This window comes from Podarcis gaigeae, assembly GCF_964106915.1.
Source record: "Podarcis gaigeae genome assembly, chromosome: 8".
In the NCBI taxonomy this organism is placed as follows: domain Eukaryota; kingdom Metazoa; phylum Chordata; class Lepidosauria; order Squamata; family Lacertidae; genus Podarcis; species Podarcis gaigeae.
The window spans coordinates 4249157-4276746 of record NC_139684.1 but is presented as its reverse complement, the minus strand read 5'-3'; the positions used below and the strand labels follow the sequence as shown (position 1 = coordinate 4276746).

Below are 27590 nucleotides of genomic sequence, written 5' to 3'. Positions count from 1 at the left end.
TTGAGCCCCATGTTGGGCAAAAGGATTCCTGCACTGGACCCTCGGGATCCCTTCCAACTCTACACTTCTATGATCAGTTGCCCCCCTCCCAGACGTCTGTGCCCCCTTGCAGAGCTCACTGCTGGGTTCAGGCCTGGATGCACATCACTTTCCTGATAGTACTTCCAGCGGATCAACTTGCATTTTCTGATTGAAAAGTTTTGCTTTTGGAGTCTAGAGCTGTCTTCCCCAACTTGTTGCCCTCCAGATGTTTTGGATTACTATTCCCATCAGCTTCCAGCCATCTTATCAGTGCTATCTGGGGCTGATGGAAGTTGTAGTCCAATACACTGGAGGGCACCAGGTTGGGGAAGGCTAGTTGAGAGGATCTGTGGTTTTACTTACCTTTGTAGGAAAGTAGCGACTGAACTTGAATTTTTTCAGAGTCAAAGTCATGGAATAAGTCCCAAAGAAGAGAATGAAAGACATGAGGGCCAGGTCAGGGACGAATTTGCAGGACTTCCCCACCAGACTTCCTCCATATTTCAGACATTCCTTTTTGCTCAGCTGGGTCCAGTCCAGAGCTGTTACATTAATAGGATTGTACTTGAAAGATGGAAGAAAACAAACCACAATATTTTTAGGATGCTAAACAATAATTTGTTTTCATTGTCAAGTAAAATGCTGTTGGTCTTAAAAGGCACAAATCTCTTGAATTTAGAAAATTAACCATGTTCCTAATCGCTGTCCTGTCTGAAAAGCATCAGGGGGAAGTGTAGAGTATACACTAGAAAATGAAATAGTAGTAGTAGCGGAATTGACTGGTAATACAGTTTTTCAAGGTTGCACAAAGCTCTTTTGAAATTTTTGTTTTGCTTTGTATGGTGTTTTAATTCTTATTTATTTTATTTTACATTTCTTACTGGATTATTTTAACTTCATAATAAAGACTTGAAAATTGAAGAAATTTTTTTTGAAGATTATCACAATTAACATTCACACCCTCTTCAACAAGTTTGACCTATCTAAAAATATTTTGGATTGCTCTGATTTATATGAGCAATCATACTCCACTCCTTTGCCATTTGCAATCAATGAAACAACACAACCAAATCCCATGGAAAAAAGCAGCTACAGGGTTCGAAGGAAGATAAAGAGTGAAGAATCCACTCAAGCAATGCAAAATTCCCACTGGGTGGCAGCAGTCATCGTTGTTTAACTGGGTACCTAGAAATGTTGGTTGATTCACAGCACAGTTCTATGATTTAAACATCTTCTCAGGTGTGCTCAAGGGAGTTTGCTCCTGTGCTTGCCTCTAGCTACCTGGCGTGTTTGTACTTGTTGGGAAATTTTAATTATGCCATCCTAGCTGGGGCTGATGAGCATTGTAGTCTAAAACATCTGGGGGGGCAGGGACTTAATCAAATCTTTTTTCCTCAGCCTAATCTACATGCTTTGTAGATTCACCTTGATATAAAAAAGGTAAAGGTAAAGGACCCCTGACAGTTAATTCTAGTCACAGATGACTCTGGGGTTGCAGCACTCATCTCGCTTTATAGGCCGAGGGAGCCGGTGTTTGTCTGCAGACAGTTTTTCCAGGTCATGTGGCCAGCAGGACTAAGCTGCTGCTGGCGCAATGGAACGCCAAAACCAGAGCAGTGCACAGAAACACCATTTACCTTACCCTTCCCTATTTATCTACTTGCACTTTGATTTGCTTTCAAAATGCTAGCTTGGCAGGAACTGGGGCTGAGCAACGGGAGCTCACCCCGTTGCAAGGATGTGAACTGATCAGCAAGCCCAAGAGGCTCAGTGGTTTAGACCACAGCGCCACTCGCATCCCTCACCCTGATACAGGGTGCAATTAATCTAATGTAGAATATGCATGTTTGTTTTGCTGTGTCAGGGCTGTTCCCAATGTCTTGCTTGTCCTTTGAAAACACTGGTCAGAAAGTGAAAAAGAAATGGCTGAATTCTCCCTTCTTTTATTTGTTTACTTCTTAATAGATTTCTTTACTGCCCTTCACCAAAAATGGCTGCAGGGACCATAAATAAGATTTTTTTAAAAAGACAATAAGCAAAACATTAACATTAAAATGTACCGTATTTTTTGCTCTATAAGACTCACTTTTCCCCTCCTAAAAAGAAGGGGAAATGTGTGTGTGTCTTATGGAGCGAATGCAGGCTGCGCAGCTACCCCAGAAGCCAGAACAGCAAGAGGGATTGCTGCTTTCACTGCGCAGCGATCCCTCTTGCTGTTCTGGCTTCTGAGATTCAGAATATTTTTTTCTTGTTTTCCTCCTCCAAAAACTAGGTGCGTCTTGTGATCTGGTGCATCTTATAGAGCAAAAAATATGGTAATTAGCAGCATCATTCAAATGACGAACCACCAGCCTCTGAAAGCCTGACCAAAAAAGGTATGTCTTCACTTGGCATTCAGAAGAATTATAGAATCATAGAATCGTAAAGTTTGAAGGGACCTGAAGGGTCATCTAGTCCAACCCCCTGCAATGCAAGAATCTCAGCTAAAGCATCCATGGCAGAATATAAGTGTGGGGTAAAGATGCACCCCAGCAGGGAGGCCATTCAATGGGCACAGAGCCACCACGGAAAAGACTCTTCTGCCCTGTCCTGCACTAGAGCACCTCCTTTGACACAAAGACCACCAAGAAGCCTGCTCCTCTGATCTTAGTGCCTGAGCAGGTCAGTGCAAGATTTGGGCCCAAGCCTGTTCAGGCCATTGAATGTCAACAGAAACACACTGAACTTGGCCTGGTTATTGCTGAGATGTCAGAAAAGAAAGTTTTATAAATGCAAGCAAAGAGTTCTATCTTCATGGGAGTAGCCCCGATTCCACTGGCTTTATCTAATTTTGCCCACTGTATGGAGTTAGGTAAAACATGTAAACAAATATGCAAGCAGGAGTTATTATATATGGGAGGGGAGGCGGAGTAGAAAATAAATCCCAGCTACTTACCACAGAAATGTTAGTGTTGTTTGGGGCCAGTGGAACTGAAGCATTGAACAATGTTGTATTCACTGCAGAAAAGGAGTTAGTTAAGATTTTAAAAATATATATTTTAAAGAAAAAGTCTCACTCCAGATAGGAAATCTTGCTTATCATTGTTATCTCCACTGGCTTAAACTGTTTCGAATAATCACTTTTTTATTGGCAAAGCAGAAGCACAATCCGTATTCAGTTACAAATTCCAGGGTGGGATCCAGAATCTCCAGTCAGTTGCATGATGAGGCATGAAGCTTGAAACATTGACAAAACTCTGACCAAATTTGGGGATGCAATTACAGATTCTTGTTGGTGGGTTAACAAGGAAATGCCTTTCTGCCTGAATGAGGTTTGGCAAGTTGGAGGACAAATGCCCTGGTTCTAACTCCAGCAGAAACTTCTCCCCGATTAACATAATGTGTGGCTTTCCAATTTGGCTTCAGGGGTGACTTCAAAAAGCCAAATTAGATGCCTCCCAGATACCCAAGGTGTTTTTTGGCGCATATTGAAACAGTTGACCTTATATAATAGCTACTGCTCAAGAGACTGCACGGCTGAGAGGCAATGGTCCAATTCGGATCAACCCGGAGGATAGGATCTACAACTGCACGGAAAACTCTCCATCTTGGAAGAGGCAGTGACTGATCCTTATTTGATCCCATATTTGTTTCCAGACATCCTGGCTGCCAAGCAAGGCTGTCTACAAAAATGCAACTATCTCAAAAATAAAGAGCTATTTACAACAGAGAGCCAGTGTAATGTGATGGTGATATTGCTGAGCCTTCATCTACCTCGTGCCATGCTAGCTGGAGCTGTTTAGTTCAAATCCCAACTCAACCAAGATGCTCACTGGATAATCTTGGGCCAGTCTTGATTTCCCAGTAAGCTGCTAAGTCAAGATGTGGGGTGCCACACATGTTGACAAACTATTTGAAGCCCAGCACATCAGAACACACACAATCACATTTTGAGAAGTTGCAGTTCAAAACAGACAAGATACTCACCTGTTATGAGAAGGGAGAAAGTGGCAGGAAGAACTGACCAGATGGCTTGTTCATAATCAAGACTTATAACTTTTTTTTTTAATTAAAAAAACAACAACATAAATATGACTTTTGTACTTTGCTAGGTTGCGTTCTTTGGTACAAACCTTTTATATTCTGCAATTGTTGTCCCAAGACAAGAGATGGAGTAGAAATTTGTTTTTGTTTACATTCTGACGCAAACTCACCTAACTCACACTTCCCAAACTAGCTTGCAAACTGAAACAGTTCACAATGCAAATTTTGGAATGTAGCTTGCAAAAAAAGGGCATAAAAAGCTTATGTTAACAGAAGGTGCATGTACACATTAGTGAAAGGAACCTTATAAAAAGAAAAAGAAAAATTGGGCAAAATTGTGTACAAAAATGTCTATGTTTAGGAGAAAAGTGCATGAAAATGCATATAATTTTCTTCTGTAGTTTTTTATTGTAAAATGATGCAGAAATAGGAACGGAACTTAAGACTGGAAGCAGGAGAAACTGAATTTAACAGATCCCTCAGTCCCTACTGAAGGCCACCACTGTGGCAAATACAAATAGAAAACACCCCCCCTCCAAAATTTGTGGTCAGTGGGTAGCATCTTCTTCATGAAATGTTCTTCATCTGCCATCCTGGATTCTCACTGCAAGAAAGAGGATTCTCTGGATCCTTTCCCACCCACCTTTTCCAGAAGAAAACAGAGAAAAAGCAGGCCACCTTTCAGGGAAAATATGAAGAGAAATTCCAAATAAGCAGCACTGAAACCAAAACAATCCTTATAATGCTACTCCAGAATTTCATACCAGGGGATTTCAAAAGATGTGCTTTTGCCAATAGTGGTGAAGTCCAGAACAAGTCAGCATTATCCTTACAGATTTACAGGTGTGGTCTATCTGCTTCAGCTTGGTCAGGTAAACACTTGAGGTCAGTCACGGGTGGCTTGAAGGAGCTGCGTGGCCAAAAAAGGCAGCAGGTTGACTCACCGACATCTCCTTCATGGGACTTTCTCACCCCCACTGAGCTTATAGAGATCAGGCCTCAAGCAGCCAGGATCTCTTCTTGGGGACCGCAAATATTTAATTCATCTCTGCTCAGGATTCCAGAATGATAATAGTGGGGGAAAGGAAAACATGTGGCTGAAAATAACTCTTATCAGCCTGAACGAGCCCCAACATGAGCAATTTTGTGCAGAAATGTGTGTTTGGTTTTGATCACTGGGTCAACTAAGCCAAGCTGTGGGTCTGCATTATCTCAGCAATAATGAATCTTCCCAGTGGAGGACAACATTAAAGGAGTTAATGAAGGAGAAGTGATTGCTGGGTTAGAATCAGAGTTTTTGGTACTATTGGGTCATAGCACTCCACTGCTGAAGAAAAGCAAAGTAAGACCAAGCAGAGAACAGAGAAAATAACTGTTATTCATTCCAGATTCCTTTATGGGGTTACAACAAAGTTTCTCTCCACAACTGTCAGTTTTTTTCCAGGACCAGACATATTTTGTGATTTCCAGTAGCTTAAAAAGTGATTGTTTCATTACCCAACTTAAAAGAATTCTGTAGCATTGGCTGTATTATTTTTATTCTTATTTAAATGGTTTGGATGAGAAGGCTCATGAAATGCTTTATGTAAGCTGTGTATATTCAGAACTAGTGACGAAAGTAATAATTAAAAACAAAAAAGGAACGAGTATCAAATATTAAATAATTTTAATATTTATAAAATGATACTCACTTGAGATTGAAAGCAGCCAAATAGATGTGTGCAGCAGAGACAAATATGGTACAAATCAGTTACAGTAATAAAAAATCATAACTAACGAAAAGAGAAAACAAAAAAAGCACCAGAGGGCGATTATAGCAAGCACTCTCAGTATAAAGAGGAGAGAGATGTTTAATTCTGATACCATTTATGTAAAAACATAAAATAACAAAATTAAGCTGATCTGTGGAAGGACCATCAACAACATGCAAAATGCTAAAAAGAGAATGTACCAAATTATCCTACGGTGCAGACAAGACAATGTCAGGGACCAAAAAGCTGGTCTCAACATGGTTCAGCATCAATTTCTGGTTTGCTCACAAGCTAACACAGAACTGAATCCCATCTATGGTTTCTGAATGACTGGAAATGGATCTGGGCTTCCCACAGCTACCCTGTTGCTGCTGTTGTTGTTATGTTTACGGATAACATTACTACCCAGTTATCTGCAAACATCACCCCATTGTTGTTGTTGTTATGTTTGCAGACAACATTATTACCCAGTTATCTGCAAACATCATTCTGTGTCCAATTCTGGGCACTACAATTTAAGAAGGATGTTGACAAGCTAGAACATGTGCAGAGGAGGGCAACCAAGATGATCAAGGGTCTGGAAACTAAGCCTTACGAGGATCTTTTGAAGGAGCTGGGTATGTTTAGCCTGGAAAAGAGGAGTCTGAGAGGAGATATGATAGACATCTTCAAATATCTTAAGGGCTGTCACACGGAGGAGGGAGCATGCATGTTTTCTCCTGCTCTGGAGGGTAGGACTCGAACCAGTGGCTTCAAGTTACAAGAAAGGAGATTCCAACTAAACATTCGAAAAAACTTTCTGACAGTAAGAGTTGTTTGACAGTGGAATGGTCTCCCTTGGGAGGTTGTGGACTCTCCTTCCTTGGAGGTTGGACGGCCATCTGTCATGGATGCTTTGGTGTGATTCCTACTTTGCAGGGGGTTGGAGTAATTGGCCCTTCCAACTGAATGGTTCTATTTGGTACCTGGTAATGCAGTCTGCATCAGGTTGCTTTGGCTCAGAAAAAAGCTTAGCACACACAAACCTCTCGTGGATGTGGACTGCCCAACTCACCTCAATGGAAAAAGCAACAGTGCGCACACAGAGGACACCCATTAAGACCTGCTTCCCCCAATGGAAGTGTTTGGGGAAGTCCCTGGGCTCAGGTCAGAGCGGTCTCTGCACACATCAGAGGCCCTCTCCTAAGAAAACACTGAACTTGCTGGAGACCTTGGCACTAAAATGGGAATTTTACCTTCACCTTCAGTCAGGCATGGAAAGGAGACTGGCCTTGGGTTTGTTTGTGGGAGATGTAGGTCCAAATCTTAGTCATGAAGCTGACTAGGGAACCTCAGACAAGCTCTCAGTTGGTTGCAGCAAGGGGAAATCGCAATAAGAATGAATAATGAAGTGCTTTGTGCACTGTTGATGCAACCTTCCCCAACCTGGTGCCCTCCAGATGCTTTGAACTGCATCAGCCTCAGCATCCAATGGCTGTGCTGGTTGGAGCTAAGGGGCACAGGAGCCAACTCCTAGGAGCTGAGGTCCCTTTGCCGCCATAAAATATTTGAGCCCCCCCCCCAGTTGATGGACATTGTCATTCAAATGGTATGTGTACACCACTTTATGTGATTGATTATGCAGGATGGGGCTTCCCTGCCCCCCCCCATATTTTATTCATGTTGACATCCCTGCTAAGGGGACTTGTAATCCATATCATCTGGAAGCCACCAGGGTAAGGAAGGCTGGCTTAGTGATACACAGAGGAAGTAGTAGCTGAGGTTGCTTCTGTGTATGGGGCTTAGAATCAGTAATACCTCTAGTGGCCAGAATGAACCTTGAGCATAAGGCTCTCTCCTTAGATGCTCAGGAGATGTTGACTGCCAGGAGCAGCTTTGATCAGCTGGCGTTGATTCACCAGCCACAGGTCCTGCTCACAGGATCTAAGCTCCTGTGCTGGTGACATCCAGACTGTATTGCTCTCTGTGTGGGGCTACCCTTAAAGGGTGACAGTTGGGAAACTTTGATAGCTGCAAAAAGCAGTCACTAGAGTACTAGTAGGACAATGTCAAGCTCACAGTACACCTACCCTACAGCAGTTAACACTGGTTGACCATTTGTTCCTGGGTTCAATTTAAGGTGCAACCATTGACCTGTAAAGCCCTAAGCACCCTGCGACCCAGTTACCTGGAGGTCCCCCTTCACCCTTAAGAATCCAAGTGAGTCGCTTTAAGATGATAATCTCAGCAGAGCAGAATTATGCTAAGTGCCAAGGAATAGGGTTCCTGCAAGAACATGCTCAGCCCAAGGATTTTTTATGAGTACCAGAACCAAGCTCACAAGTCCTTCAGTACAAAAATCCATGCCTGGTTTCCCCCACAAGCAGTATTTTTCAGCAATCTAAAGTGGGAAAGCTTTTAAATAATTGCTATAGACAACTGACAGTCAGAAATCCCTTTCTCATCTATGGCAGATCACCAAGAGATCTGCCAGTAGCTCCCAGTCTTCCTGATTTAGAGAGCAATCATAGGTATGGTTCCTCAGTCAGAATCAAGTCACACTGAATTCAACAGGCCTTCCTTCCTTCCTCCCAAGTAAATGTGTATAGGATTGCAGTTTTACTGAACCCTGGGGTAATATCGATAGATTTCACAGCCACCCAAGAGCCACCACAAACAGTTCCAACAACAAAGTAAAGTTCGTATCTAAAGTTCAAAAAACTAACACAGATGGTGGGGGTAGCTGTGTTGCCCATGACCTGTGATGTCGCAGTTAATATTTGAACACATTCTATAGAGAATTTAGAACAGCAATGAACACTATAAACTAGGGAACGCATAGGCCATGTGTCCTTCGGTGGGGGTGAAGGAAGGGAAATAAACCAGCAGCAGAAGAGTGACCCCAACAGAATAGGAGTAACTAACTGCAAATTCATTGCATGAAAATAATGTAGAGAGGAGAGTGTGACCTGACCCCCCTCTCAAATGAATGTCTTTTCCTCCAGCTCAGGATGGAGACAAGTAACTGAGATGTCCAAGTTGGAGCTAGAGCACATATGAGGATGCAGTAACTTCAATAGTTCATTTTTTAACTGCAGAATTTCCATGTATTTTGTTCCAAATACCACTTCTTCTGAGAGTTAACATTTTCTGCTGAATTATTATTATGCAGAGAACTCTGTTGCCCTTCAATATAATGAAGGTACGTTTTGCACTTTTTGAGCAAATATATTCTTGAGAAATGGCAAGTTTTGGTGCGGCTCAAATGGGCAGGTGCCCCCCAGGAGTGGAGATGAGGAAGAAACTCAATTCAGCTGAATCTATCAAATTTTCACTTTCCAAACATAGCTGTCCGTCAAAATTCACACTTACATGAATTTTGCAAGACAGTTCTCCAACCAGACAGTGTTTACAAAAATGCACATAATAGGGGGATATGTGTATAAAAATTAATATATTAGTGAGAATTACAAAAGTGCATTTTATCGGGAGAAGCTGTTTGCAAAAAATGTCTTTGTTAGTCAAAAGTGCAGACAAAAGTGTGTTTATTAGGAGAAAAGTCACACTAAAATACTGAAAAATTTCCATGCTGTTTTTTTAAATCTGCAACCTGGGAGTTCATGCTGATGGTCTGTTAACAAATTGACTAAATAAATAAATAAATAAATAAATAAATAGCCAGCCTTCTACAATACAGCCACTGTCAGAGAAGAGTACATCATGGCTCTGGAAAAAAAGAATTTGGTTTCTTTTTCCCTGATGAGATATTAAATTGTCTTATAAGTCCGCTCACCCCTCTTGGTGTGGTGGCATTGCAGGACAGTGGAGGCTTCACTGGGGCCCCAATGAGGGAACTGGAACCTGGGGCATAAGCCCCTGCCACCTATCAAGGACAGGGTCCTAGCCCCAGACGGCGGTCCCTGCAGGCGTCACCCTATTGGATGTAAATCTTAGGAACCCCCACCTGGATTGACAATGCATCACTTCCAGCGGGTGGGCCAGAAGCATTTAGATTGCCCCGTGCCCAAGCCAAACCTCTTTCATCTGTATTCAATAAAGTTGTGGCCTGTTTTGACCTAAAGCCAGTCTTATTGGTCTTATTCGCATGGGTTGGGGGTATGGGGAGCCTGACGCCTGGTCCTGCAACTAAGATGCTCTCTTCTTGCAGTTGTAGTATCAAACACTTTATAGACGTTCAGGAAAACTTTTCAAATGTCGATATTATAAGTGGAGATATATCTAGATCATGGGTGCCACATCAAATTTTTAAATTTTAGTAGAACCCCAAGACCAACCAATGAGAGACTGGTGTTGTTCTTTTAGGAGGAATGGTTTGGGATGGACACGGGGTGGCACCTAAGGGGATTTCTTCTTCTGTAACTCTCATTGAGTATTACAAAATGAAAGTAACTGGGTTTTCATCTTTTATTCATCATTTGTAGAAGTGGAGTTCTTTGGTCGTTAGTTAAGTTTGTCAGTTTAAAATAAAAGTAATCAGTGTTAAAGAAGCGCATGGATTCATCTACCACATACATCAGAGATGGGTTACAATAACATGAACTCAGTTTTTGTTTTGTTTCAATCTGCTTATATAAAAAATAAGAGCTCTTCTCCTTGGAAGTATCTAAGAAAGAGCTTGCTAACTGAATGTGCAAATAAATCCAGACTCAACTCTATGTGAAGATATCTCAAATTCAGCACCAAAGAAACAACAACTTATGCATCTCAGATGAATTAGGCAAATTTGCTGATATTTTCCTATTTTTTGTAATATCTTTTGCTGGGATGTATTTTTACTGAGAGGCAACTACTCTGCTCAATGTCACTGCTCTTTCCCTTTCTGGAACTTCACACATTTTCAAGCTCAACTTCACAGCCATAAGGACTCCAAGCTTACATTACAAAAACCCAGAAAGCTGGAAAAACCTCAGGAATTTGAATTCTGTATACAACACCATATACCATGCATGTGCCTTGACCTTTCAGTATGCATGCAAGCCTCTTTGTGATCCATCAGCTTTAAAATCTCACATGGAAGGAACATTGATAATGTTGAAGTAAGATTCAGTTGCCAGTCCAGTCAGCTTCTGGGCATGGCCTCTACCTCAGGCAGCAAAATGACTTGGGCTGGCCCTGACTCTGACTGACAGACCCCGGGGTCATTGGCTCTTAAATAGCATTTTGTTAAAATGCTGGTAAAATTATTTAGTACACCAACCACCAATTTAACTTGAACACATGGAGACTTCTTGCATGCCAGTTTTCACCCGCTTGCTGCAACATACGATGCCTCCCACATGGTGCACCCCGATGCCACCTCTATGCACAATGCTCCTGGTCACTGGCCTGAGCACATTACAACATCATGCAGAACAAGCTCCAATGAAGAGGGGCACCCAGAGATGCCTCTGCTATCTCAAACCAGTCTTTCTTTGCAAGGATACGTCAGAAACCTTTTGCAGGACTCATTTCCTTCAGGCACAGGGTATCAACACAGAACTGTGGTTCAAACAATGGATGGCAGCAAGGAACGCACACCAGGTTTGCATCAGGAGGATGCAAGACTTGTACTCACCTGGGTCTGGAGCAATGCACTCGCACTTATACATTGTCACGTAGTCTGGCTTGAAGCCTGCATTGATAGGGTAGTACTTGAAGGCTCCAATCATCTTCTTGATGGCATCGTAGATGAAGATGAAGCTAATGAGAGTGGAGAACCCTTCCTCAGTGAACCGTGTGATGTATTTTATAATGAAGCTGGCATCTGTAGCTACCAAGATAAGGCACTGGAGAGCAGAGTGCAAGCCGATCCAGAGGCGAAACTCCATGTAGTCAATGCCATTGCCTCTGAAATTGGAAATGACATGAAGGGTTGTTTTAAGTAATACTCATAAGACATTTGATTCACATAAAGAAATGCAAGAAGAACACGTGAATGATGTTGCCATAATTCATCTAGTATGCGAGGCTGCTTGTCCACTAGCCCAGGAGGCTTCCACTGGTACAATGGAGCCTTCTTTCCTTTCTGCATCCCCTTCAACTGCTGATGCAAAGAAACATATAGAAAGGAGAATTCCTGCGTGCCAAGATCCAAGTCTGGGGCAGTACTCTTTGGTGAGGCAACCCCAGCAGAGATTTTAAAAAATCACAAAATCTGCAGCAAAGCAAAATGCGGAAATATAGGCTGTTAGACCTTTAAAACATGTGCCCCTCCAAGTGAGTTCCAAAATGCCCCCTTAAAAAGTTTCCTTCAAAATGTTTTCTTAAAAGGTTTATTTCTTTCCCTCTCTGCCCAGTACACAGTTGGGAAGTTAAAAATTGTTTACTTACAAACTCTCCAATGGTCAGGTTTATGTGCTTTTCCATACATCAGTCAGAAAAGATGCACAGGAAAACCTATTTACAAAGTGGTAAAAGTCCCTAAACTATCTATACAGGAAGTCAGGAGAGGCTTGTGAAAACTGTGCAACAGCTCAGACCTCTTCACATGCTGAGCTTCTTAGGTGGACTGGGGGAGAACAAAGGCTTACTCTATGGTATCAAACCATTTGTGCATTAATTAGGCTGAGGCATGTTGGATATATGAGGCTGGTTATCCCACAAACACCCTGAGGGAGTTGGAAGAACATCTGGAGCAGATTTTGAGAGTGCCCAGGGAGTGAAACTCTGCATCTGTCATGCTGGATGCAACCCTTGTTTATTCATACATTTTGCAGAGCCCCTTTCACTGCAGACATTTCCAACACAAATCAAAACACAGCACTTAAAACAAAATGACAGTTAAAACATAAATTAGCAGCAGAACAGAATCGAACAACCCTAAACTCCGGAGTAGGGTTAGCCAAATGCAATAGAACAAAGCAAGCTTACTTCTGTAAATTGATCCTGTTAGGAATGATTTCACTTACTTGCTGAAATCGTAGAGAAGTTTTTCAAAGATCAGGATGGGTCCTGTGCTGCTCAGGATAATGAGGGGCTGCCCAGCAAAGAAGCAGAACACGGCCCCTGCCATTGCAGTGCCAAGAAAGCTCTCCATGACTCCCTGGCGGCAGGAAAACAGCTAAATGTCAATAGGTGCCATTTTAAGTGCTGTCAAAAATGACACTGCTTGGGTGCAAAACCACATCACAACAATCATTGCCACATGTTCAAGAGTGCCTGGGTACCAGGTACCTGCGGATAACAGGGTAGGGCTCTGGGACCACGGGCAGCATGCAGAGTCATGTCTGTGCTGATGGTTCTTCACTCACCTGCAATGCTTTGTTCTACATGCCCACATTTGGAGATGGAAGATGAGCCCAGGTGCACTCAGATGCACACCCACCTAAATACGGACAGCTTCAGTCCCACAAATATGCATTTAAGCATTTGTTTATGTATTTTCATACAGGATGGAATGGTCTCTAAGAACAAACACATTCATAACTAGCCTGGACCATGATTCAGCTTATCTGCCCATTCCTAGGGAGCACTGCCTGTTCCTGAAGCCTCCGTTTTGGCCCAGACTTGCCTGGTAGTTTTCTGTCGCATCCCCCAGCAGCCCGCCAAACGTAATGGCATTTGTGATGCAGCCAAGGTAGATGAAGAGGATGGCAGAGATGGACTGGATGTGAAAGCCCTCGTAGAAGTCACTGGGAAACCAGGGCAGCTTCCTCTTGATATCCAAAAATAGGCCACCACAGAACCTGGAAAGGGAACAGGAGAGGCTGGTCACACTCTGCACCAGAGGAAAGCACACAAGAGACACTGAGGGAGAGCAGGGTTGGAATCCCCCCTCAGCCATGAAGCTCACTGGGTGCGCCCTTGGGCCAGTCACGCCCTCTCAGCCTAACCTACCTCACAGGGCTGTTGTGGGGATTTGATGAGGAAGGGGAAAAGTGGAGGAAAAGTGGGCTACAAATGCAAATACTACTACTTAACAACAACAACAACAACATATGAATAAAACTAAACAATAAATTTTTTTTTTAAAACCACATTTCCACAAAAGTCAACTTCTGTGAGTAGAACATATTCTGCAAATCAAATAACTCTGGCTAGATTTTCAGTGTTGCCCGGTGTGTTCTACTTCTGCTGGCCGTAGGGAGAAGACACTAGCCAGAGCAACACTGTAGCTGCCTTCACACAACAGTTCATTCTGCTTCCCCAACGGTTAATTTCCGCATTATATTTGAGCTTTCACATGACATAAAAGCCATTTCCAGAAATCTAGCAGAATACTGTGGAAGTTTGGTGCTCTTTTCATGTTAATTGCTTCCAGAAAAAAAAAAAAACAAAGCTGTTTATAACTCTATTAACTCTGAAAATCGAGGGAGTAAAGTGATGAAATTTGGGGTGGCATCCTGCTATACAGTTTTCAGGGGGTAATTTAGTGCAACTTGTCAGTACATCAGTCCAAAAGCTACAGGTCCAAAACGCAACAGGTACTGCAGTGTGAAAGGAATATTAGAAAATGGAAAAGCTAGCATTATAATCAGGAAAACTAACATAACTTCCACCCTGCTGGAATGCCCTCTATCACGATCCCTGCCCCAGCCCCTGGGAGTCCTGCTGTGCTCGTTCTCCACCAGCAGGGCAGTTTGCCTTTTGCATGCTTCTCCCATGTACACAAATCCAAGAGGAACAAGAGGCTAGCTTCACGTGAGTGTAGGTTGTGCAGCATTGAAACATAAGGTATTTTCTGGAGCAACACAAGGCCAGACTAGACATAATAGCTACAGGAGCAGTTGGTGGGGCACGAATGATGACTTGGCTTCCCAATGCTGCGATTCCCTGCTTGGTCCAGGGAGGCACAGGCCACTGCGCTTGGGTTGAGCTTCCTGTTCTCTTGCCTTTCCCCCTCTTGGTACCAAATACCTCCACACTGTCACACAACCCTTGCCACACCACCACCCCTCCAGCCGCTACTGGATGGCAGTGAATTCATACATTTCAACCTCTATCATCTATCTATCTATCTATCTATCTATCTATCTATCTATCTATCTATCATCTATCTATCATCTATCTATCTATCTATCTATCTATCTATCTATCTATCTATCATCTATCGATCGATCGATCTATCTATCTCTCTATCTATCATCTATCTATCTATCTATCTATCTATCTATCTATCTATCTATCTATCATCTATCTCTATCTATCATCTATCTATCTATCATCTATATCTATCTATCTATCATCTATCTATCATCTATCTATCTATCTATCTATCTATCTATCTATCTATCATCTATCTATATCTATCTATCTATCATCTATCTATCTATCTATCTATCTATCTATCTATCTATCTATCTATCATCTATCTATCTATCATCTATCTATCTATCATCATCTATCTATCATCTAGCTAGCTAGCTAGCTATCATCTATCTATATCTATCTATCTATCTATCTATCTATCTATCTAGCTAGCTAGCTAGCTAGCTATCATCTATCTATCTATCTATCTATCTATCTATCATCATCATCATCACAGAGTGGTTCATAACATAAAAGTACAAAATGAGAACACAAAATACTTAAAAAACAAAAACAAACCAGGAGCCCCTATAGAAAGAGGTGGTCCTTGAGGTATTGTGGTCTTGAGCTGTTTGAGGTTTTATAAGTCAAAGCCAGCACTTTGAATTGGGCCCAAAATGTATTTGGCAGCCAGTGCAGTCAGGCCAGGACTGGTGTAATATATTTAAACCATCTTGTCCCAGTCAGCAACCTAGATGAAGCTTGTGAACCATCTTCAGAAGCAGCCTCATGTAGAACGCATTGCAGTAATCTAACCTTGAGGTTACCAGAGCCCAGACAACAGAAGTTAGGATATCCCTGTCCAGACACGGGTGCAGCTGGGCCTCCAGCTGAAGCTCAATCATATAGAAAGCAGGGGGTTGGAGGGCAACCTGCAGCCTGTTCCTGAAGGCTCCTACTCTGGTTAGGCTTTGATGATGGACAGGAACCTGGCTAGGGACTAAGAGTTGAGAGCCCAGCTTAGATGGCAGATTGCAGAGAGGACTATTATTATTATTATTATTTTGGGGGGGGGAACACCCTGTTCTACACATTTGCAGTAGGTCTGGGTTTAAATACATATATTTGCTGCCACATTATCTAGTTTGGTCCTTGATCTCAGGAGCTCTGTACCACGGGTGAAAATATCTCCAGCTTGATGACTGTGTTTAGCGCTTTCCCTCAGTCCCTAAACAGATTCTCTTTCTGCTCACGGAGTCCAGAATGTTTTGCTCACCTTCCAGTCCAGATAAGCTCCTCCCCAATCTCATGCACAGCTGGCATCTCGTCATCTTCGCTGCCTCCCCCCCCACCTCCCCCTCCGCCCCCTCCGCCTCCTGCTCCTCCGGCCGTGCCATTCATTTGTCCAGCCTCACTCAGGGAAAACACAGATTTTCTGGTGGAAGAGAGAAATAGCAAAGTGTTAGGAAACCTGGTGCCCAAAGTGCAACACCACTTAGCCCAGCCTGCAAGCCTTTGTTCCTCTGAGGTTCTTTCATCAGGACTACTGCTGAAAAGAGCCTCCCTTTTACCTCTTCTCAGCAGAGGGCACTTTCTTGGGGGGCTCTATTCTAATGTTTGGATCCCACTCTCCAGGCGGCAGAACGATGACCTCGTCCAGAAACTCATCTATTCCTGCTATCAGGTCATCTCTGTCTCTAGCTTTGTAGGCGACATCGCTGAACAGCTGGAAGTAAAAGTGAAAACAGGAATTATCTGGACAAGTACTACCCGAGAAAATGCAGTGGAATACAATGGAGAGTGTTAAGTTGTGGGTGAACATATCAGACGACACAGCGATTCTTCAAACAGCTCTTGTTTATGCAGAGGCCAGAACAGAACTGAACTGAAGGGTTCAGCCAGCCTGCTTATATAGAGCTCCAGTACAACGCAACTGTAACAACTTTCTGTAACTATCCAATCACTGAACGTTGCTTTCGATCCCTTATTTGCATATGTGGACCTGAGTAAAAACTATCTACAGTATCCCCCTGCTGGCCCAGGGTGAGAACATCAGTACATAACACTGAGCCTCATTTCTTATGTGTAAACCAGTCTCCACTTGTGTAATGGAACTCCCCCCCCCCTACCTGTGTGCTCTCCAGATCTGTGCTAGGGTCCCCCCCCCCAACCTTCTGGAGCAGATCTGGGAAGGGCACTGGAGGTGGGAGGTGTCATGCCAGCAGAAATCCTTCACTGACTTAGTTGAACCCTTTGCTTCAGTTCAATTGCAGAGTTGGCCACGTGTTTACCACCTTTCTGCACAAGGTATAGAATATGCCATTTGTAACGCTGACCGTGGGTTATGCTACTGCATGACATCTTCAATAAAATATCAGAGCAGCATGAGTGTAGCCAGGTTTTTGTTAGGGGGGGCAGGCTTAATGTTTTTTTGGGGGAGGAGCAGAACCTCAGTTAAGTATTTTTATTGATGTACTTGGATGGGGAGAGGAGAGGAGGCATCTACGAAGGCACTGAAAATGCACTTACATCATCTACCATGAGGGTGGCGATGGCTCTGCCAATTTCATTGTAGGATTTTGCCTTTCCAGTGGGACCCAGGAGGATAAAGAGGAATCTGGTTTAAAGAGGGGGAAAAAAGCAAACTCATGAAGCATGAATGATGATATGCAAGCCATCTCACTGTGCAGCTCCCAGCTTAAATGACAGTTACGCTACTTCAGTGTCTCCCAACATGGCCCCCTTAAGCTGTTTAGGACTGGGGCTGATCAGCTGTGGCTGATGAGAATTGGAGGGCACCAAATTAGGGAAAGCTGTACTAGCAAAACAGTTTCTATCTATTGCTCCCTTTTGAGGCTTCTATCCTAGACTATCCTAATTCTAGTTACAGATAGGTAGCCGTGTTGGTCTGCCATAGTCAAAACAAAAAAAATTCCTTCCAGTAGCACCTTAAAGACCAACTAAGTTAGTTCTTGGTATGAGCTTTCGTGTGCATGCACGCTTCTTCAGAATTCACTATTCTGAAGAAGCGTGCATGCACACGAAAGCTCATACCAAGAACTAACTTAGTTGGTCTTTAAGGTGCTACTGGAAGGAATTTTTTTTGTTTATCCTAATTCTATCCTAATGAATTAAAACATCTTGAACTCCTTGGGTGTTATTTTCCTTTCGATAGTTAACATGCAAGTTATATTGTTCGGACAGATTTGCTCTGCCAAAATGGGACTATAATGCCTGCTAATTTCACTACTGCTGTCTAGATGTGCTTTGAAACATTACCTTCGTGTTTTGTACATACAATAGGCCAGTTACAGTCACGTCATGCAGAAATTACTATTGCTTGTAGCTGCATCAATTCCCTGAGACTTAATTCTATAGCACAGAAAAAAATATCTGTGCCTATAGTTTTGGGAAATAAAAACCAGTAGCTCCTGATGGGTCGTTTTTCTGCTAAATGCAAATATTTGGCAGGTCTGGGCTTGGTCAGTGTACAGTTGGATGGCTGCCTGCAAACTGTGTATTTGCTGCTTTGGGTGCAGTGATGGAAGAAAGTGGAGATAAATATACATGTAGCAAAATAAAATTAAGAAAAATGGAAGCAGAGTTGAGAATGCTCATCAAAACGAATCCCAACAAAAGGGTGTACTTTCATGGGATGGTGTCCAAATGGCAGGCATATTCAGGGGCAGAAGGCATTCCTTCTGAAGGCCTCGCTTTCAGCCACCCTCTCCCCCTGCCTTTGATTTTTTGTAGGGCTGGGTGGGGGTGGGGCCACAATCCTCCTTTTAATCATCTACCTACCTCGTTGGGACAGGCACTTCTGTCACTCCACCCAGCATGGTCGACTGAATGAGCCGGACAAACGCTACAAATGGCTTGTCCAGGAAGTCCACTTCTCCCACAAGGACATTGGAGGCCTCAGCATCTTTGGGGATCTTCTTAATGAATTTGTTTTTGAGCTGGGAGGAAAACAAAAGCATTTCTCTAAAGATCAGCGATCCCCTTCTTTCGATTTGTCTCTTTCTGCCTGAGTCAAAGCAAGAGCAAACTCCTTGCCAGCCGGGGTAACACGTTGCTTAGAATCATATATTTTTTAAAGGAAAACAGAAAAGAAACTATAAATATTGTCAAATGAAATCGTATTTAACAGAGAGAAATGCACATATTATGGGAAAGTATGCACAAACATGAAGATATTGTGAAAATAATAGACAAAAATGTGTGATATTGGGAAAATTGCTTGCAAATATGCATATTTTAGTCAAAATTGCATATGAAACTGTTTATTAGAAGACATTTGCAGTAAAATGCTGATCAATTGTCACAAGTATTTTTTAAAAAACAATTCACAAATTGCTGCAAAATGTGGAGAACTGAATTTAAGATTGGAAATCTGGGAAACAGAACAGTGACACTGACAGATCCATCCTTACTGAAGGTAGACCGTATGGCTGTAGTGTCATTGTAATAATTATCCTAAATTGGCCTGACCTGACTACAACTCCCATCAGCCCCAGTCAGCAAAATCATAAGATGTGGGTGCTTAGGGGAGCACAGCTGTACTGGCTAGGGCTGATGGGAGTTGTAGTCCAAAATTCTGGAGGCTGCCATATTGGTATAGGCAGACTTAAATCAATTTTAGTGGTTCATTGGGAAGTTCTACTGTGCTGTCATTAAATCCAGTGGAGCTTCAGTGGTAGAACATCCCTGTGGACTGTGCCTGAAGAGTATGAAATTAATCCAGAGTGCCAGAACTTGACTGTATAAGCACCCACCACTTCCCTTGCTAAGTCCTCCCCATATGCCCACCCCAGAACATCACAGTATATTTATATTTTAGGAACAAGGAAGCTGCCTTATATTGATCCATCTAACTCAACACTGCCAACCCTGACTGACAGCAGCTCACCCGGATTCCAGACAAAGCTCTCTTCCAGCCAGCAGCGGGTGGTGTGTTGGAGACATCCATCCAAACAGATGAGTCACTGCTGCTTCTATGATTCTATGATTCTAAGTGCAAAGGCATTGGCAGGAGTGCTGGATTGACTCTGATGGTGCCAGTCTCCTGGCCATCTCCCACTTCCTCTTCTCCTTCCCCGTAAGCAGCAGCAACTCACAGTCAGGAGGTCAGATGTCATAAGTGAGAACTGGCATCTTAAGTAGGGCTACTAAGAGAGCTCATAGCTGAGTAACATGATTCAGTGCCTTACAAGTTTTCATAGCTCGTACTCTAAACCACAATGCTATGCTAAGTTCATCATCTTGATCACATATCCCATAAGTAAACATAAAATGTGTGGGATAACCAGCCTCATATAACCAACATGCTTAAGTCCAATTAATGTATGGAGGCATTAATACCATAAGAGTAAGCTGTCCTGCCAGGCTTAGCTATGACCACTTCCCCTTATCTTGGGAGGAACTAGGTAATCAAGCCTTTGTTCTCCTCCAGTATACACGTGAACTTTGCTGTTCTTGCCAGCCACATGGCTTTAACAAGCCTCTCTTGAGTTCCTATGCCAATAGTTTAGGAACTTTTACCACTTTCTAAGCAAGCTAAGTTTTACTGCCTGTGCAACTTTTTCTGAATGCTGTATGGAAAAGCACATAAACCTGACCTTTGGAGAGTTAGTAAGTAAACCATTTTAAATTTACCATACATGTGATCTTTTTCCTATGCTGGGGAAACAGGGAAACTTTGGTAGGAACTTGAAGGAGCATATTTTAAAGGTCTAACAGCCTAGATTTCCACACGGATGCATATTTTGTGATTTTAAAGCTCCACTGGGGTTCTCTCCCAACTTGGATCTTGCTCCCAACTTGGATCTTGGGATCCAGAAATCCCCCCCCCCCCCGAAGGGTGCTGAGATACAAAGGAGAGAACTTCTTTGATCTTATTACTTCTGTAGGAAGGAGAATTCAGCTTTTGATAAAACACCTTTGTGGAATTCTTTCTTCTTTGCAAACATTGAAGCCATTGCAGCAGAAGAGCGAGATATGGATGTAGTGGAGGATAGAAACCTCATTAAACAGATCCATGCCCAAGACTCTTCTTGTCCTTTTCTGGCTGTTTCATTATTATTAGCCTAAAAAGGCTCAATAAACTTCAGGCTGAGGTTTATTATAATCTATATGCTGGCATGAGGAGAGGCATGTGAGTAAGGCAGAAAGCTCTCCCTCCTACCCACTGCTGCCACCCCCCTTTTTACTAATCTTTTAAATCCATAATGGGAAAAAAGCCAACAAAGCTTTTGGAATAAGCAGAGAGCAGGAGTTAGGAGCAACCTCTAAGCTTCATGTAAAACTTCATGTAAAAGTCCCTTTGTAGTGGCCCTACTAGGCTGATTAAGACCAGTGTTCTTTTGGGAGCAAAATACTTTGCATGCCTTCAGGTTAACCCTCCCCACACCCACTTTTCAAGCAGGAGACATGAACTTGCATTCAGAAGCTGCCAGATCTGCCAGCAATCGTCTGGAGTTCACTAGCAGAGGCTCTCCAGGATTTCTGATGGATCTCTCTCAGCCACACCTAGAGATGCCACGGACGAAATTTAGGACCTTCTGCATCATGCAAAACAGGTGCTTTGCCACAGATGCGCTGCTACAGCCCTTCCCTTTGTGTCAAAACAAATACTTACTGTGGAGAACTATGGAGGTGACCCCAAAGCACTACTTCTAGGGCTGCCACAATTCTGCCCCCTGCTGCCAGTGCCAATGCCTTTGACAGAATTTGGCATTAGTTGTGTGGGATAGCTTAGCTGGTAGAGCATGAGACTCTTAATTCATGGTTGTGGGTTCAAACCCCATGTTGGGCAAAAATAATCCGGCATTGCAGGGGGTTGGACTAGATGACCCTAGTGGTCCCTTCCAATTCTAAAATTCTATGATTCTCAGGCAAAGCTTTTTCATGCTCCCCCTATTGAATTTCTGTCAAAACCCTGTATAGGAAGGTTTTTTTAAAAAAATGTTTAGTGTTTTTAATGTTTTTATATAACGTATTTTTCACTCTATAAGACGCACCAGACCACAAGACGCACCTAGTTTTTGGAGGAGGAAAACAAGAAAAAAAAATATTCTGAATCTCAGAAGCCAGAACAGCAAGAGGGATCGCTGCGCAGCGAAAGCAGCAATCCCTCTTGCTGTTTTGGCTTCAGCAATAGCCGCGCAGCCTGCATTCGCTCCATAAGACGCACACACATTTCCCCTTACTTTTTAGGAGGGAAAAAGCGAGTCTTATAGAGCAAAAAATATGGTATGTTGGAAGTTGCCCAGAGTGGCTGGAGGAACCCAATCAGAAGGGTGGGGTATGATAACAACAACAACCACAACAACAATAATAGAACAGAATGTCCCTATTTTCATGTTGGAGGTAGCTTCTGAAAGAAATGTCATTTGAATTTACATTCCTCAGAACATCCATTCCTTTCACGAACTCCTGTCACTAGCCCTGCCAGCTGCTAGTCAATGCTCAAGCTGCCACCGCCACCACTCCCAATGCAATGGACATGGCCGCTCAAGAGTGGACTCCAAATCCCCCCTCCCCATTAGGATGAAAAGGGATGGGGGGCAGGAATCCTTCAATTCTGGTTCTCTCAGTTCCTATTTTTCCAAATAATAAATTTATCCAGATTCTGTAGCAACTTGCGATTATTATTATTATTATCATTATCATTATTATTATTATTATTATTAAATTTTCATGAAAATTCACCAGCATTTTGGTGCAAATTTATCCCAATAATATTTTTGTTGGCAGTTTTGATTAAAATGCATTTTTGCAAGCAATTTTCTTAATGTGATGCAGTTTTGTACATTATTTTTGTGAATATTTTAACTTTCATGCACACATCCCCCTAATATATTCATTTTTGAACAGACCAATTGATTGGAGAATTGCACTGCAAAATTTGAATAAGTGCAAATTTTGAAGGATGACTGCGTTTTGGTTTTCACAGCATTTTAGAAAGTGCAAATTTCACAGATTCGTTTTTAAATTCGAACTCGTTTCGTTGCACCTTTCAGAAAGCAGTTCCTGCTTTAATCTGTTCCCTCCTCCTGCCATCCTTCTGATATTGCTGAAAGCAGGCCACTTGACCCTGCGGCTGCGGCACCGTGGAGCCTGTCCTTATCATGGACAACAAGACACCTCTACTTTGGAAACAAATGTATTCACATATTTTAAGACATGTGAAGACCACTGTAATGAATCCTTCACAAGAGGTACATCTGGCACGGCAATGAGAAGTTCTGAAAACAATTTCAAGTTTGTTTTATTGTGACAAAGAACACACATGCAGGAAAACTGCAACTGGTTCTCGTTTTGGGAAGCCAATGACTACATTCGTGGCTGACATTTGGTCCTAGGGGTTGGAAACCTAAAAGAAAAGATTTTAGTGTTTGGGATTTCCTACCTGATCTGTGCTTGGTGTATCTGTGATGTCATTCATGCTTCGGCTTTGTGCATGACCTAAAGGAGTAAACACATTATGCACCCATATATGATAAAATACCATTTATTTATTTTTGAAAAAATGAGAGCTGAGATTCTGGAAATTCTGGCTAGAGATTCAGGCTTTTATGTTGTCTGTCCTTGATGTGATTTCTTCACCAAGAAGCCGCTACAACCCAACCCCGAGTATACCACCACAAAATTTCTCAAACTAGATAGAATCAGGGCAGGCTATAAATGAAGATTGATTTGGTGAGCTGAGTATATTCATACAATCCCTTCATAGCCCAAGAAGACCTCCAACCACATTTTCTGCAACACATTCATTGTTACCACCAATTTGCATATGTGGCAGAAAACTTATAGATAGATAGCTTACAATATACAGGCATTAAAAAGAAAATGTCAAAACCATGTTGAGGAGGGGATATTGAAAGAAAGGAAAAAGTGGTCTTTGAAGATGTGTGAAGGAATTTGCTGATGAGTTTTATTGCCCTGCTCTTCCTCGCTGCTCCTGAGATGCTACTTTTGCTCTGCCTGATAAGGCGGCTGCCTAGTTATTTAACTGTAACCTCTGCTAGTTACGTGACTTAATTTCTATGTACTAGTAAAACTCAGGAAAGGAAATGCCTCCATATAAGCCTGTGCAATTTACAAGCCTGTGGACTCCACTTTTGTGGTTCCCCAGCAGCTGCTGTTATTCTGACCAAGTGAAAGGTGTTTCAAACATCACGACTGGTGTGGTTAACTGAAGGAAATTCACTGCACCTGGTCTCATGCTCAGCACCAGAAATCATGGCTTTCCTCCATCATCCTGCTATCGTGGTACCACAGGATATGCACCTGTGCAGACGTGTATCAGGACAAGGATGCCAGGGCCTGCCTGCTGAGTTCTCTCCCACCATTTTGTGACAGGAAGAACTGGAAGAAAACTCACGTAATCGCCCATAACTTGCGCTCTGCCTCATTCTGAGATCTTCTGACGAACGATGTAGGCTGGCCCCTGCAGCTGGACTCCGGACAGGGCTACGATCTGCAAACACGAAGAAAGAAGATTGGAAATGAGAGGATCAGCTTGACACATTGAAAAGGTTACACTTTGCATTTTTCTTTTTGAGACAATGAACAAAACAAATTGTTCGTCACTGCCTCAATGCCTCTGTTTTTGGATGGGCATGCAGCTCCATGAAAACCATTTTCCTAGCTGAAGTGAAGGACAAGATGGCGCCTCTCCCCATTCCATAGACCAAAGCTGACTGGAAGGCCACCATTGACAGGACAGTGTCCTCCCCTGAGTGCTGCAGGCTGGCGTAAGGGAGCGTAGGGTGGTAGGGCATTTGGCATGGACACCTCTGTCTTCTAACACCTCACTGCCACCCCCAGCATCTTACTAAAGGGCAGATACGTGGGCAAACCCTATGCTGAACGAGTCTGCCCATGTGGTCTGAAAGAGGTGGAAACGGTTTCACATGTGTTGCTACACTGCGACCTCTATGGGGATATCAGGTCACTGTTTATTTCCCCTATCGTTCAGAAATTTCCAGGTCGATCTGAATCTCAGCGGCTGAAAATCCTACTAGGAGATAAAAACCCAGAAGTAACACTGAAAGTGGCCAAATTTTCTGCGGCTGCGATCAAGCGGAGGGCATTAGCTGTAAAAAAGTAAAAGACTTGACCCCTGGACAAGCCCCCTCATTTTTTAAGTCTATACATACATTGTAGTGCGTGTGTGCGTGTGTGCGTGTGTGTGTGTGTGTGTGCATATGTGTATTGCTTTTATGTATAATTTTACAATTTTTAATTGACACCATTACTCCCCTTGTAAACTATCGCTGTTGTTTTTTCTGGTCTATGACCGTAATAAATTCATTCATTCATTCATTCATTCACTGCCACCCCCAGCATCTGCCACCTGAGGCAGCTGCCTCACTCTACCTAATGTGTGGAATGTTTCTATACATTGCCTACATTATGAATCTGGATATGATCCTACAGAAGAAGCCAGTGTGGAGCAGTGGTTAGAGTGTCAGAATCGGACCTGGGAGACCAGGGTTCAAATCCCCACTCCGCCACGGGGCTCACTGGGTGACTTTGGGCCAGTCACTCCCTCTCAGCCCAACCTCCCTCATAGGATTGGACGTAACCACCCAGGGGTCCTTTACCTTTACCTGTGGGGATTAAATGAGGAGAAAGGAGAACCTTGTATGCCACCTTGTATGGGGGAAAAGGTGGGATACAAATGCAAAAACAACAACAATACAATTATGGGTGTGAATGCACCCAGGATGAACCTCTGTCTATACTACCACTGCAAATGTGTCTCTTCCACCTTGCCTGTGCAGAATGGCAAGCTGGGCAACCTGCACTCACTTGTGTTTGAGACAGATTTGCCAATATCTGCCAGTGATCGGTGGATGGGTTTCTTGGTCTGATGACGGTGTTTTCTCAGGAGCACGTAGCTTATTTTCTCGCGCAGTTCTGGTTTCAGCAGGCCGTCTTCTATCTGCTTCTCAATGACATCATCTGGGAGGGAGATATCATACATGTTACTGGTCTGCAGGGCCACCCCACCCCAGGTAATGCTCTTAACTGTGACAATCCTTGATGCCGCAGGAGGAGGGGGAAAGTCACTGCCATAAGCCTCATTAGTACCAAATAAGGCTCTAGCCATCCATCTAGCCATCTATCTATCTATCTCTCTCTCTCTCTCTCTCTCTCTCTCTCTCTCTCTCTATCTATCTATCTATCTAATCTATCTATCTAATCTATCTATCTATCTATCTATCTATCTATCTATCTACCTATCTATCATCATCTATCTATCTATCTATCATCTATCTATCTCTATCTATCATCTATCTATCTATCTATCTATCTATCTATCTATCTATCTAATCTATCTATCTATCTATCTATCTATCTATCTATCTATCTATCATCATCTATCTATCTATCTATCTATCTATCTATCTATCTATCTATATCTATCTATCTATCTATCTATCTATCTATCTATCTATCTATCTATCTATCATCTATCTATCTATCTATATCTATCTATCTATCTATCAATCATCTATCTATCTATCTATCTATCTATCTATCTATCTATCTATCTATCATCTATCTATCTATCTATCTATCTATCTATCATCTATCATCTATCTATCTCTATCTATCTATCTCTATCTATCTATCTATCTATCTATCTATCTATCTATCATCTATCTATCATCTATCATCTATCATCTATCATCTATCATCTATCTATATCTCTCTCTCTCTCTCTCTCTCTCTCTCTCTCTATCTCTATCTCTATCTCTATCTCTATCTCTCTCTCTCTCTCTCTATCTATCTATCTATCTAATCTATTATCTATCTATCTATCTATCTATCTATCTATCTATCTATCTATCTATCATCTATCTATCTATCTATCTATCTATCTATCTATCTATCATCTATCATCTATCTATCTATCATCTATCTATCTATCTATCTATCTATCTATCTATCTATCTATCTATATCTATCTATCATCTATCATCTATCTATATCTATCTATCTATATCTATCATCTATCTATCTATCTATCTATCTATCTATCTATCTATCTATCTATCATCTATCTGTCTATCTATCTATCTATCATCTATCTATCTATCTATCTATCTATCTATCTATCTATCATCTATCTATCTATCTATCTATCTATCTATCTATCTATCATCATCTCTCTCTCTCTCTCTCTCTCTCTCTCATCTATCATCTATCTATCTATCTATCTATCTATCTATCTATCTATCATCTATCTATCTATTTATCTATCTATCATCTAACTATCATCTATCTATCTCTATCATCTAGCTATCTAACGGCTATTTGGGATGAATAGCATGTCAAGAGACTAAGAAATGTGTGTGTGTTTTTTAATGTGGTATTTTAATTTTGTTTTTAAGTTGTATTTCAATTAACTTGTTTTTATTATTGGTTGTTAGCTGCCCTGAGCCCAGTCTTGGCTAGGGAGGGTGGGGTAAAAATAAAATTATTATTATTATTATTATTATTATTATTATTATTATTATTATTATTACATTCACAGTCACACTTAGAATGGATTACTGAGTGCTAGTATGGTTGGTAAAGATATTTGACCACCCAGTTCCTAGAAGTACATGCTGATAACTCAGGATTTTGCCATTTTGATAGTGATTTCACTAACCCACTGACCCGTGACAGGGACTTATTCATGGCAGTGGTGGTTCCCAATCTGTGGAGTGTCCTGGTTGAGGTGTGCTTGCCCCCCCCCCCCCACTATTAACATGCAGGAGGGATATTAAAACATTCCTGTTCACCCAGATACTTGATGACTGAAAGACGCCTAGCAACCTAGAAATTATT

At 42.2% G+C, this 27590-nt stretch overlaps 1 protein-coding gene and 2 long non-coding RNA genes across 4 annotated transcripts in view; 1 reads left to right on the top strand and 2 right to left on the bottom strand.

The window, feature by feature from the left end:
- The window catches only part of LOC310851240, a 984470-nt gene that overhangs the window by 444866 nt on the left and 512014 nt on the right, over nucleotides 1-27590 (bottom strand). The window lies entirely within an intron of this gene.
- The window catches only part of SLC4A5 (solute carrier family 4 member 5), a 77551-nt gene that overhangs the window by 16926 nt on the left and 33035 nt on the right, over nucleotides 1-27590 (bottom strand). The window contains exons 6-17 of the mRNA XM_083753190.1: nucleotides 25560-25712; nucleotides 24127-24222; nucleotides 23152-23207; nucleotides 18543-18700; nucleotides 17271-17358; nucleotides 16313-16467; nucleotides 16018-16176; nucleotides 13285-13459; nucleotides 12683-12816; nucleotides 11350-11621; nucleotides 2957-3018; nucleotides 385-585 (exon numbers count right to left, since the gene is read on the bottom strand). Of these exons, the coding sequence (XP_083609316.1) occupies nucleotides 385-585; nucleotides 2957-3018; nucleotides 11350-11621; nucleotides 12683-12816; nucleotides 13285-13459; nucleotides 16018-16176; nucleotides 16313-16467; nucleotides 17271-17358; nucleotides 18543-18700; nucleotides 23152-23207; nucleotides 24127-24222; nucleotides 25560-25712 (1709 nt within the window). The remainder of the gene's footprint in view (nucleotides 1-384; nucleotides 586-2956; nucleotides 3019-11349; nucleotides 11622-12682; nucleotides 12817-13284; nucleotides 13460-16017; nucleotides 16177-16312; nucleotides 16468-17270; nucleotides 17359-18542; nucleotides 18701-23151; nucleotides 23208-24126; nucleotides 24223-25559; nucleotides 25713-27590) is intronic.
- On the top strand, nucleotides 20259-23121 carry LOC310851263. 2 transcript variants are annotated; one of them, XR_014567669.1, is made up of 3 exons: nucleotides 20259-20372; nucleotides 21166-21319; nucleotides 22763-23121. It is a non-coding gene; the product is annotated as an uncharacterized lncRNA (long non-coding RNA). The 2 variants fall into 2 exon arrangements; XR_014567670.1 differs by having other exon boundaries at nucleotides 21163-21319.